Genomic DNA, 14239 nt, shown 5'->3' on the forward strand with positions numbered 1-14239 from the left:
ACAGCATTCTTATTTTATAGCACTCGAAAATGACTCAATGCTTCAAAAAGCTGGTTTAGGGCATAAAAAAAAATCAATGTTATTTCTCTCTTAGACAAGTTATATGCTGAAAATGAATGTTTCCTGTATCACTGAAGAGGAAAGAGTTGTGTTTAAGTCAGTTAACTGTGGGTGGCTGAAATTAATCTCATACACAGAAGACCCATTTAACATTCTATCAAAAAAAACACATCCAGTGAGGAGCCTTGGTGGGTTAGTGCATAATGTATTGGCTGCTGAGAGAAGGCTGGTTGTCTGAATCCACCAAGCTGCTCCACAGGATAAAGGTGGGAAGTTGTCTCTCCTAATGATGGACAGCCTAGAAAAGCTAAAAAGGGGTTCTAATCAGAGTGGGAACAGACTCTAGAGCAAAGGGAGTGGGATATGAGACCTTAGGTAAAAAGATTTAGATCAACTGGTAGCTCTTGTAATGAGATACTAAAAATCACCGTAACTACTATGTATATAAAGGATACATAATTCAGTAGGTAACCTGGCCTATTATTAGCTCACTGGCTATTTTCAACCAGAGTTTTATTTTGAGGAATAAAACAAACAAAACCCCAAATCATAAATTGTACAAAGTATTGTTATAGTCACCTTCTGGTGACTTAAGTCTTCTATCAAAACGGCACTACATAATAGACTCATTTAGAGCTGTATGTTCAAAGTACTTTTAATACTCCCCCCCCATTTTGTTGGAAGAAGGGAAGGTAGGTAAAAATCTTGGTTTGGAAAAGGAGAATGCAGAAGCACAGTGTCAAGAAAACAAATTCAGTGGATTAGAGGATTATGTCCATACTGAAATTATAGAACTTATAAAATGTCTTGTTATGCTGGTTTTAGGTCAAAGCTTAAGAAAGACAAGAAGCGAATACAATTGAGTTATTCTAATTTTCCATTAATATAAAAAACCCACACACTACACACACACCCCATGAAAAACATTGCTTTAAGTTTTAATGTTTATTTCCCCAAGACAGCCTAGCCTGCACTCTACTTGGATAAATTTTATACAAGCTAGTTTTCTGCTGCTTCTAGTTTTCAACTTTAACCATGTTTCTGATGACAAGGAATGCTGCAAAAATACTCTAGTTCAACAAAGAATTATGATCACAAAATAATTTTTATCCATTCTACAGTGTTTCAGAATTACCAGTTGATTTTTAAACACAAAGTAGATATAGATGCTAATGGTGGCTAATCTGGTATGGTTTTTATAGCAAACTGTTGTTCATGCAACACTTGTGCTCAAAGGGGAAGGCACAGGATTTCCTACAATGAGCCACCTTATAAAGAGTTCTTTTTAACAAATTCATTTATGTCACATTAATTTAGTGTGCATAACCTCAAAACTGAGGTATTATTCCAATTTATAAAAACCACTTGCATACTTTTTATGCAAGTTCTAAAAATACAAAGTATTCTCCCTAAAGTGGCTCAAAATAGATTGTTCATGGCTGCCTACATCTAAGATAAAAAGTTTCTAAAACAATTGAACAGATTAGGCATATTATTAAAGGTGTTCAAACCATTACTTGATTTGTACATCTACTTCAACCTCTTCATCGGTCTTTATTCAGCAGTACATATGCACCAAATTCCATTTTAGAAGTTTCCATATCATTTTCATAGAAAACAAAATTTGAAAACAAGTAACATTTAAACACAGCACAGTATTCTACCACAACTCAAACTTTTTCTTCTTTACAGGACTCAACAAAATCTAAAAATGAACTATGCTGTAGATTTACCTCATGCAAAAATCTTTATGTTATCTCTGAAAATGAAAAGGATGGCTTTTAAAATACATTTTACTGTTTTATACTATTATGGCAACTTGTGTACTGCAACAGTCTATTTTAAGGGAAATTTATGATTTTTTTTTCCATGCAAAAATCTACACAAATTTGTTTTGATGATATGGAAAGCTTTTCATAGCATCAAACATTCATCTGGTGCAAATGCACAGGGAAACCTTCCTGAAATTTTCTGACTTGAGAAGCAACTAAAAGCCATACTAGGTAAAGTAAATAAAGGCTAAAACAAAACAAAACAAAACAAAACAAAACAAAACAAAAAAAGGGTGGGGAGGGGAAAAGATGGGAGTAAGGAATAGGGATAGAAAACACAGGCTGCAGAGTAGACCAACGTCTGCTGCTAAACCGGTCTTTGTTTCATGTCCAGTGTACATTAACACTTAGGTTCTCACTTTGATGATTTATTAGGTTTGTTACCAGCCCCATGAAGGCGAATCAAGCTCACATGCGTTCACATACAGCACAACCACACTCTCGTACACAGTCACTCCAGGTCTAGGAGTCTGCTTCAGGAGTGAAGAGTCCTAGAGTTGAAAGATGAACCTGGCTATCACTGAGCCAGACATTCACTCAACAGTCCATTCACACAGTGCTTCCTAGCAAGGCCTGGGCTCTTTTTCCTTTGACTTATACAGGCATCCTATTCTCCTTTATGCTTACAAGGCTGAAAATGACAGTACTGCACTCTCCTCTTGATAATAGAGCAAGTCAATGCTCCTTCTCAGGCACTGAAGGTCTGTGGCCTCTAGCCCTTTTTACTTTTAACAACCTAAATAAGCATTCATGTAAAGTTTTCATTACATTTTGCCACTCATTCTCATTCGCACCCACTCGCCATCTTGACCTCATTTGGCATTTTCTGTGATTCCAAATGAGATCTTCACATTTCTTTCCCGATTTAATGCAGCAGCAGATCCCACGAGCCAAGCTTGATGGATCAAACCTTTTTATATATATGTGTGTATATATATATATATGTCTCAGTGCTGCATGGACCTAACTTCCACAACATCTTTCTAAAACTGAAACCCTTCCGTTGGTACATTGGCAGATGAATTGAAACCAAATGTTCCACCTTGTATTGCCTCTGGAACAAGGCTAGGGTCTTCATCAATCTAGAGAGGGGGGAAAAGAAAAAGATGGTTAATTTAAGGGTATACACATGCAGCATTACAGTACTAATCCTCTTAAAACATATTTATAGAATTATCTTGTTTCTACAAAAAAGTACAAACATTGTTAAAAAGCTTCTTATAAGGGGAAAAATATTAAATTGAAGAGGCTCCATGATACAGCCATAATCCAAAATAAGGTACAGGAGAAATAAACTGAGATGGTCCTAGTTCTCAAATTGAGAGGGTACACTTAATGGTTTTCCTTATATCTGGAAAATAAACACAGTCAATGAAAAAAAAAAAAAAAGCCAGCACTTTTAAAAAGTGAAACTCTGGCTAATACCAAGAGACAAATGGCAAAATAATAGCTCAGATAATATCAGACAAATAATATTCTATAAACCAACAGCACAGTTCCTATGGCCATGTATTACCAGCCAGACTGTATTTTGAAAATGTAAGAGTAATTAACATAGAATTTCATACTGAAGGATTAAAAATTCAAAGGTATTATTTGCAAATTAAGACCTCCAAAAATTAAACTGCGAGACATGTGATCAAAGTTCTGTTATTTTTTTGCTATTACTTTTGATTTATTTAACTGGCATTATATTCTAAATAGGACTTATGGAGGACATCTATAAATTTGTAATCTCCTCTTCCATTCTTGTTGGATAATGTTCAAACCATACATATCTAACAAAATATTGAATAACATAACACGGCTTTCTGGTACTTAATTCTATGAAAACTTCAGAGAATCATACAGGAAACCCACTGGTGGCTTTGTCAAACTATTAGAATTTTTTACACAATTCCATAAATTTTAAGATCATTTTTCTAAGAAGGCAGTTAACTAAAAATAGATTAAACTATCATTTCAACTACTACTTACTATGTGAGGATATTTTAGTAAAATTAACACTGTGTTTTGTTCATCTATTCCATGAAGACTTAATATTTTTGTTACTTTCACATTTGTTTTGGAGCCTCAAATAAGAAAATAAGACTATATTAATATGTAGCCGAACCAATTACTGTCATGGAGGATTTATTACTTGATATACTAGTGTCAATGCTCTGGCTATATAATTATCACATCATTACAAAAAAACAAAACAAAAAAAATCACCAAAAAACCCCTGTAAAGATATCAACTAAAAATAAAACCAACTTCATTGCAAAAAAATTCTTATCATTTTACTATTAAAAATACTACTATAAAAAAAAATACTACTACTCTGTAATGACTTCAGAGGATTTTAAATTCTTGTGATATTGTTGTTACATAGCTTTTTAATTTGCTTGGGGGAAAAAATGCATACTGTATATGTTGGTATACTATTTCATCCAGACTTATGTTTTATAAATTAAGACTACTATAAAAATCATTAAATACATCATCTGAAGAGAAGAACTGATCAATGATCTCATAGGCCAATTTGTAGATGTCTTCATTTTCATGATTTTGAAGTTGTTCAATTTTCTCCAGTCCTATAAGAAATTTCATCAAGTGAAACAATGGTAATATGATAAAAATATTACAATAACTTCATAATTATGTAATCCAATTTTGAGGAATGTATTTCAAAAGTGAATTTTAAACATAAAATCATTTTATACATAAATATATATAGTTTATCACCTAAAAATAAATTACTTTCATATCTAACCACATGCAAATATTTACGTAAACAATGAGACATGAATTTATTCAACAGAAACTATACAACCAATGTTTATGAAGAGTAATGATGTGAGCCCTGCTGATGCAGTGGTAAAGAACTTAGCTTCTAATCAAGTAGTTTCTAATCAAGTTTGTGGGAGAAAGAATGGACAATTGGTTTCTATAAATATTTAGTCTTGGAGATCCTGTAGGTAGCAGGGTTACTTTTATTTGTCAAAAGTGAAAAGCAGATTCTAAAACTCTTTCTACATGCTTTATCATAATCATTCAGAAAAAAAGGACCTGCAAGATACAATTACAGAGGTCTGCACCACAGAACTATAGGGAATTTCTCCTCCAATTCCTTCTATTTTGTCATACTTTTGGTGACTACACTGGAGTGGGGCCATTAAAAAGTACAGGTGATTAAAAAATATGATGCATAAGATATCTGTTACGTTCACTACAAAATAATGAATGTCAAATACATTATTTCAGGGGAAAAGGCAATCTTTCCTACAAATCTTACTAAGTTTATTATGTCAAAGGCAGAAGCAGTAATTAAAATATATATACTTGCTGACATGCAAGCTCAACTCTATTCCATTTGTTTGTTGTTATGTAACATTGAGTCAGAATTGACCCTCCAGTGGGTTTTCAGAGGCCATAAATCAGATGGGAGGAGAATGCTGAGTTTCTTTCTCCAGTGAATTTGAACTGCATGGCTTTGGGATGGGTTGGCAGCATTAACTGCTTACCACTAAGCCACCAGAGTAATGATAATTAAAGGCTGCTTGAAAAAGGAGTAATTTCCCTTTCTGAACTTTTCTTTTTTTAGCTGTTCTCAAATTGGCTGCTGTTAATGTTGACTGTTAGCTATATATTTCCTTAATAAGTCTCTGTCTCCAACAGCCACATGTCCCCCTCATGTTTAATCCAAGTATCTAACTTCCCCTAGGTAAAATCGTTCAAAGGCCTATCCAATGCAGGAGCTTAGAATACAGATGCCCAGTGAGGAATGCTTAAGAACTTACATTTTGACTTTAACATACAAAGACTTTTTTAATCATATTTTTTATTAATTTTAATGAAAATTTAGAGACTTTGGATTTCCATTCATTCATTGTTGCACTTTTATCTCTGTACACCCCTCCCCCACAGTACACTCTTCTCTTTGAAAAGTAAAATTCTTTCATTGTTTTACAGTCTCTTACCCCAAGACCACTCAACTACGCAGCCTTCGTTCTGGACATATAAAGACTTTTTTTTCCCCTTTCCAAATTAATAGAACTTTTTTTTTCCAAATTAATAGAACTTTATTACAAGAATCAGATCCATTTTGAAATCAGATGCATATGATTTGACCGGCCTCATTTCTGTAGCTGGAAAACTCCCAGCTATCACTCATCAGCCTGCTGCAGAGTTCCTTTTTCGGAGACATAGATACCATCGAAAAATTTTCGGATATCCTTCTTTTTAACCGTTGTAGCTTGCTGAATCAAAGCAACTGAATTTGATACAAGCTCAATGTCATTTCTTTCAAGAATTAACTCATCTTTCTGGGCTTGAGATACCGAACAAGCAACACCTGGTCTCATTCGAACTCTCCAAATGTATTTTTCACCTAAAGAGTTTCCAATTTCAACCAGAGATCCACTCTCTTGAATCACAACGTTGATGGGGAAATGAGCATACACAGACCTCATCTTGTAACGAAAGCCCAGTGTAACACCCTTGATCATGTTCTGTACGTGGCTACAGATGGTGCGAACAGTAGCCAATTCCTTCCTGTTTTCCCACCATTTGTCAACACGAAGCCTCCTCTTTTTCTTTCCGAGGAGACTGAGCTCTACATTGATGTGATTGAAGTCCCTCCGCAAGGTTCCCCGCAGGCCTTTCACGATAACTGTGTGGCCCTTCAGAGTAATGTCGACATTCTCTGGAATGTTGACAGTCTGGTTGCTGAGAATAGTCTTCATTCTCGCAGTTAATGTGACAAAGTTTTTAATGATGACTCCTCACTATGTAAGTTAAAACAGCATCTCTCCTACTCTTGTAGTTTTCATTCCCTTCATCATTTGTTATAAATACCTTTAATACTTATCAAGGAAGTATAACTTACTATTCAAGTAAGATAACATTTATATTGTTTTAAGCCATACTAGACTACTAGGTTCTCTCCCTGTATTATGAATTGTAGCTAATTCTAGTGATTTATAGTCTAGATGGTTCTGATACACAGATTTTTCTTTTATAGTCTTATAAAAGAAAACATCTAATATACTACAAGGTCCTAAGATTCAAAGCTGTCAAGCTGGTTCCAATACACAGAAACAATCCACTGGTTTTCCAATGCTGTAAACTGTAATGGGGAAACTGTCCATCTTTGCCCCTTGGAGTAGTTGGTGGATGAGAAATGCTGTAGACACAGCTTTCTGATTAGCAGTGCAAAACCACAGGAACCAGAGCTCCCCTTAAGACTTTCAAGGATCTTCTGCTGTTGTTATATGCCATCTTGCTGACTGTGACTCATAGTGACCCTAATGAACCTTGCCCTGTCCTGTACCAGCCTCACCATCTCTGACACACCTGACCCCACTGCCATAGTCAGTCACCATGTCAATTCATCTCATCCAGAGTCTTCCTTTCTTGTGCTGTCTACCATTCCAAGCATGACGTCCTTCTCCAAGGACTTGTCCCTCCTGACATGCTGAAAGTAAGACAGTTTCCTGAAACCCACAGCGTCCCTTTTCAGCAGGAAGTAGCTAAGCGAATACGCCATCCCCTTTTCCTTATGAATCAGGGTGAAGTCTCTCTCAGGGAGGAATGATAGGGAATGGCAAAGGACACACCGACAAAGGAGATTAATCAGAACTGACTTTGACAAGCACTGTGGCAACTGGACAATTAAAACAGACATTCGGATGGTGGGAGAAGAAGAACAAACTGGGGAGGAGGGTAGAGAGAATGGTGCAGCAATGAAGGAATGAAAACCCAAAATCCCTGTAAATGTTCATTAAAACTAATAAAATTTAATAATAATAAAAAAAAAGGAAAGTAAGACAGTTTCATATTTCTTGTATCCAACGAACAATCTTGTTTGATTCTCTCTAGGACAGACCTGTTTCTACTGTAAGTAGCCCACCATATGTTCAATAATCTTCTCTAGCACCACAACTCAAAAGGCCTCGATTGTTCTGTCCCTCTTCGTCACTGTCTAACTCTCAAGATGCATTAACAAGCAACTGAGATGGCCACAGATTAGAATAGGCACATCTTAGTCTCCTGACTGACACCAATGCCCTTCAGTACTCTGGAGAGGTCTTTGACAGCAGATTTTCCCAATGCAATTCATCTTTTTTCCCCCAATGCAATTCATCTTTTGATTTTCTAACTGCTGGTGCCAAGAGAGTCAAGTCTGAATATGAACAAGACAAATCATTAACAACTTCAATCTTTTCTCCATCTATCATGATGGTGCTTATTTGGTCTGGTGGTGAGAATTTTTGTTTTCTTGATGTTGAGATGCAATCCATATTGAAGGCTCAAGGTGGTCTTTGATTTTTTGCTGCAAGTGCTTTAAGTCGTTCTCACGTTCAGCAAGCAAGGTTGTGTTATCTGTATAAAGCATGTTAATTGAGTCTTCTTCATGAAGTCCAGCCTCTTAAATGATGTTCAGTATACAGATTGAAAATGTATGGAGAAAAAATATATCCCTGACATACTCCTTTACCGATTTTGAACCATGCAGTATTCCCTTATTCTGTTCAGATCACAGGTCTAGATAGAGACTTCGCATGAGCATAATCAACTGTTACTATGACTTCCATTTTTCTCAGTGTTAGCCACAATTTGTTGTGATCCACACAGTCAAAGTCTTTTGTATGGTAGCTAAAACACAAAAAGATACCCTTTCTGGTATTCTATGCTCATCTATTTTGTAAATCTCATCTACGATAGTTTCTATTCTACATTCTGTGATTCAGTAACACTGAACAACTTAGAATTTTTTGAATGCTAATAATATTTCTTATTTTAGACTTTGTTCAAGGTCTTATCTTTTGCCTGGAACCACTTTCATCACTTCCCATATTTTTAACCCTTAGTCATTTCTTAAAAATCCAGCTCTGAAGTTATTTTCTTCTAGGATGAATTAGATTTTGTTGTCTATGTATTTGTTAGGGTATTTAGCCTATTAATTCATACTTCTCTCGAAGAGTATGCTTAGAAGGTAAGGACTGTGTATTTTACCACCCTTCTCCAGAATTATAGGAAAAGTCCGCACCCCAAAATTTCCTTAAATATATGCAAAAAACTGGAGAGTGTACATACAGAATATAGAGTATTTCTACCTTGATATCTAAAAAAAATATAGAAATGCTACAGTAATCAGAAAATAAATGTAGTTATCTCAGTAACATTAAACTGTGAAAAGTTACCTCATAATAAACTTACCTCCACATTCCTCTATAAGATTGGCTATGGTTTCTGCCTCATCTTCTGCCATTTTTAATATATTACTTAGTCCATCAAGTACAACTTGCACAACTTGTGCATCTTTTACAGTCAGCAAGTTGCAAAAAGGTGGGATAACATTTTGTTGGATAAGGTAGGCCACCTAAAGATTAAAAACATTAATAAACTTAGCTTGTGTACCCTATTACTCTATATTCACATTTTAGCAGACTTAACAGCTTTTTCTTGAGAATTATCAAGATACTGTCTCTGAGGGAGCTCTGGTGGCTAAGTGGCAAGAAGCTGCACTGAAACCCCAGAGGTACACCGTTCGAATACACCAGATGCTCTGCTGGAGAAGGAGGGCCAATCTCCTCCTGTACCAGTCAGATCCAATTTGATGGTACACAAACAAAAATTAATAAAATTAAAAAGAAAAGAAAAGAAAGAAAAAGTTATTGTCTCTGAGTTTCCACTTCACTTGTTTTGTCTGCTTTGTCAAACCTGGGCTTCTTAAAACTAATTTTTATTTGCCAAATGGTAGAATATTAAACTTTGTCATCTGCATAATGCTCAGAAGTACTCTTACAATTTACGCCCTAAGTGACTCATGGCTTCAACAAGCCCCAGGCATTTGGCTGAATGTAGCTTTGGTTTTTTTGCTGCTGATTAAGTTTTGTTTTCCTTTTCAGAAGAAGTTACGAGGTAGTCTCATTCTGCCACATTAAAATAAGAGAAATAACAAACAAAACCCAACGTTCCTTATAAAAACTTTGCTCCTACCTCAGTTGGCTGGAAAGAGAACACAAATACGGAATAAAGGAACTCAAGGTGATGTTTTCATATGGGTAAAAGGAAGGAGGAATCACACAATAGCTTGTTATTAACATAAACTTATATCTAAATCACTGTTATTTCGTCAATTAAAAAAAAGATATATAATCTGGAACTTACTTGATCTTTCCTTCCACTAATTGTTAAGTTACTTATGGCCCAAGCAGCTTCTTTCTGAGTGCCAAAATCTCCCTGTAAAAGCAAAGCAAATGGCCACAAATAGTAACATACACTAAACTAGCAGGAATACAAGTTTTCTGAAGTGATTTATCAATTCATTTCCCCAGATTTCTTTCTAGATTTTTGTAAGCATACTAGTAAGGTTAAGTGTTTGAACACTATACTCAATCCACTCCCATATAAAGGACCTTTTTGTGGCAATATACTGACTTGATGTTGCTACTGAAAAACGAATACATTTAAAAATATGATTTAGCAATTTCACCTTTGAGGATTTTTAAGAAATAACTCCCAAAGTATTATATACCTTTCCACATCTGGTAATAGCAGCACTACAACTGCCAAAAAGTAAAGGCAATTAAGATTCTGAACATTAAGGGAATAGTTGACAAATTCTAGTAACTCTTGGACAATAAGCAGTTATTAAATATTTGGAATCCCTGCCTCTCTTAGCAAGTAACCAGTTGGCTAACGGGCCTAACGTCCTAAATCCACTCAGGAGACTTTGGAAAACAATGGTGATGGTCTGCACCAGGCACAGTCTTGAAAGCCTGTGGAGTACTTCTACTCTGCATACAGGGGTCATTATTAGCTGCCATGAGACCCGACAGCAACTAACAAAAAAAATTATCAGGACAAGGGACATAGAAAAAGGCATGTAATTTTAATGTATTTTTTTTACACTTTTGTTTATTATTATTAATTTTAATGAAAGTTTACAGAGACTGAGGATTTTCATTATTATGTAAAATGAAAGAAATGTAAATTAAATTAAACTGCACTCAGATAGGCTTATTTTTATCTATCAGAAGAATAAAATACAAAATATTTTCCAATAAGGTTGTTGGTAGTGAAAAAGGGCACAACTTTATACATGGGAATTAGCATTTTACAGTAAAATGTGTATTTTATATACATATATTTATTTATTTAATTCACTGATCAAAAATGTAACTTGACAAAAACATGGGGGTTTGAGGGGAAGACTACTTACAAGAAATTCTTTGAATTACTATTTAAGAGAAACACATTGGAAATAACATAAATGTCATCAATAAAGTACACTCATTATAATGAGTCTCCTAACCCAATGGCACCTAACAACAACTACTTCTCAAGGAAAGAGGAAGTTCTCTAAAAGCACTATGGAAGTGAGCTAAAATACAGGTATTGAATAAGTACTGGACTTTTTTGTGTGTGTTTTTTTAAGGGCAATGTAAGAATAAACTATGTAAAAATAGGTGAGGACAGGAAAGACATAAACATTTATCTTATATTAAAAAAAGGGGGGGGAAAGGACAAGACTAATTTTAAAAAATATGACTATAAAGGAAGGGAGAAAATTGGAGAGGATGGACAAAAATGGAATCTAGGTCTCTATAATCCATCCATACTTGAACAGAAGGGACATATTTTTGACTCTAGAACCATAGATATGTTTTAAGCAATTTTAAAAAAATTAAAATAAAAACGTAATCCTAGAAAATAATAAATAATAGAAACTAATTTCTTTAACATAATTATACATAAAGAATTATTTAAAGTGTTATAATATTTTAAAGTACAACACTGGGGAATATACTCTAAAGACAAACTCAGGGAGACCTCAAAATATTCAACAGTCATGGATCAGTAGCAATACTGGGTCTTATATAAATAAATTCTATATACAGGTATACAGCTATATATTACATGTGTATCAATATGGCAAATAAGTATTTTCACTATTTTGGCATAAAAGTCATAAAGACATAAAAGAGGTAAAAACAGAAAGCTTATTATCCTAAATAACATGTAATCTCTGAAAGTTTCCTTCCTTTCATTCATAGAAATTTTCATGTTTTGAAATTTATTTCAGACCTAGCCTGAGACAAGTTCCCTTGGTAATACCAAAGACTACAAAAAAGAAAAATAGATATAATGGGCTAATTAAATAAACAGAAAAGAATACACTCATTTAGCGGATGCCAGTAACCAAGTAGTTACATTGCCAATCCAAAGGCAAATGGTTTGAAACTATTAGCTGCTCTCAAGGAGAAAAATCAGCAACTTCTTTCCACGTGATTCACAGCCTCTGAAAACCTGGAGGGTCAGCTATGAGCTGGTTCCAACTTAATGGTACATACCACCACCACCAAACACATTCATTTAATTTACTAAAATTACATCTCTAACTTTTTAACTCAGATGAGATAAATCCCTTACCTTATCCAAAAGGTGTATGATCATTGGTACGAGACTGGCATCAATTACTGCTTGAACCTGCTGCTGATTCCCTGCAGTGATGTTAGAGAGGAACCACACTGCTTCCTGCAGAACAAACTCCCTTCAATATTCCTCATTAAGGAAAAAAAAATCTGCATTTGAGCTAAGTAAAAACACACTCACTAAACTGTGCATTTAGTGTTATTAGTGTGGAATTAGCTCCACAATAAAAACTTTAACATTCTCAACTCGGCTAACCTCCTTTCTACAGAAATGCTTTAAGCAACACCCAGAAACAGTGCTTATGACTAAAAAGCAGCGTGACTGAAAAATTAAAAAAGGGATGAAGAACTGGTAAATTCAAATCTCAAAGATTGCTGGAACGTGAGAAATGTTTTTCCCATAGTAATGTGTTTTATTATGATCAAAAGTTCTAGCCAAAGCAGAGATGTATGTATAAAGATCAATTATCCATGAAAATGGGAGCTATGAAAAATCAAACTGTGATTTGTTTCAGTATATTTATTCCTAACAATCACTTATGCTACACCATTTCTCTACAAGCTAAGGTGCAACCAAATGCTTGCTTCCTTTATTGGTTTACTTTAATTATCTTTACATGCTGCCTTTACCACATGATGCCACTTTTCAAGTTAGTAGTTCTGGCCCCAAGTATTTTATAACTTTCCTGGAAATCACAGTTTTTGTAAAAATACTACTTAACATCTGGAAAGGACTTGCATTGTCCAACCGGAGGCAGGGGGTTCAAATTCACCAGCTGTGTGTTACACAGGAAAATGATGGACAATCTACACCTGTGTCATTAATAGGTTCTGAAAACCTGCTATAGAGTCAACTGACTGGATGGCAGTGAATTTTAGTTAATGTAGGATATTCTAGCTTACTAGTCCAGTAAATATGTTAAATTCAGTTTTACTAAGGGATAGTCAGATTCTATTTTAAAAGTAGTTATCAAGTTTTATTAAAAAAGTATTACTATTAGCTAATATATGCTAGGCTCTTTTGGATCAGACCACAGGACCATATTTAATGAACCTGGTAGAGATTTTAGGGTGCCAGGCTAGACAGGTGAGCTGTTCTTGGGTCATAATCATTGGCAATGTTGTAATCATTACCCATATATTTCTACAACAGCCTCAGATGCACTCCACTGTCAGCACCACCAGTCAGTGCCCCCTTTCCATAGCCAAACACACACACACACACACACACACACACACACACACACACACACAAAACACTATTATAAAAAACACTGAACTTAGACCAATAATTACTTAAAATTATCTATAAAATTTTTCAGTCATACAACATTCAACACCCAATTATCTCTGTTTCATCATTTCCAAGCGAGCCTAATTAGCACAACTAGCTTGTTTTTATAGTCTTTTTCTCAATATTATACAGAAATCCTACATCATAACTTACAAAGAAAGCTGTTCATTGGTCAAACAGTCATAAATACTTACTTTATTAATTTTCTCTTTGGGATGTGTCAGAAGTGCTGGGAAGTGTGAAAGCGCATCACAATTCAAAACTACTTGCGTTTGCTCATCAGTTCCAGTAACAACGTTGCCTACAGCTCGAAGTGCAGCAGTCTGTAATAGAAAAAGACTTAATGAGCTGTTGAATGCAAGCACTCTTATTACCGCCAAAGAGAGGTAGGCCTTACAAAAAAGCTAAATTCATTCACTCACTTACTCAGCTATTTCACACTTTTTGAGCACTTACTTTATGCCATGTACCCATCTGGAAACAAAGGTAACTTGGAGAAACACAACATCTAGCTTCTGTAGAGTTTATATTGAAATGTTGTTGTTGTTGTTATGTGCCGTCGAGTCGCCTGCGACTCATAGCGACCCTATGTACAACAGCCCTAAACTCCGCTCAGTCCTGTGCCAATC

The 14239-nt window shown here is 35.0% G+C and overlaps 1 protein-coding gene across 1 annotated transcript in view; it reads right to left on the reverse strand.

The window, feature by feature from the left end:
- Positions 1–980: 980 nt before the first annotated feature.
- Positions 981–14239, reverse strand: part of KPNA4 (karyopherin alpha 4 (importin alpha 3)) — a 106701-nt gene continuing 93442 nt past the window's right edge. The window contains exons 12-17 of the mRNA XM_006901338.1: positions 13805–13933; positions 12315–12419; positions 10050–10121; positions 9096–9258; positions 4374–4468; positions 981–2974 (exon numbers count right to left, since the gene is read on the reverse strand). Of these exons, the coding sequence (XP_006901400.1) occupies positions 2876–2974; positions 4374–4468; positions 9096–9258; positions 10050–10121; positions 12315–12419; positions 13805–13933 (663 nt within the window). The 3' untranslated portion in view covers positions 981–2875. The remainder of the gene's footprint in view (positions 2975–4373; positions 4469–9095; positions 9259–10049; positions 10122–12314; positions 12420–13804; positions 13934–14239) is intronic.

This window comes from Elephantulus edwardii, unplaced genomic scaffold, assembly GCF_000299155.1.
Source record: "Elephantulus edwardii isolate Elephantulus edwardi_28Jun2011 unplaced genomic scaffold, EleEdw1.0 scaffold00320, whole genome shotgun sequence".
Classification (NCBI taxonomy): domain Eukaryota; kingdom Metazoa; phylum Chordata; class Mammalia; order Macroscelidea; family Macroscelididae; genus Elephantulus; species Elephantulus edwardii.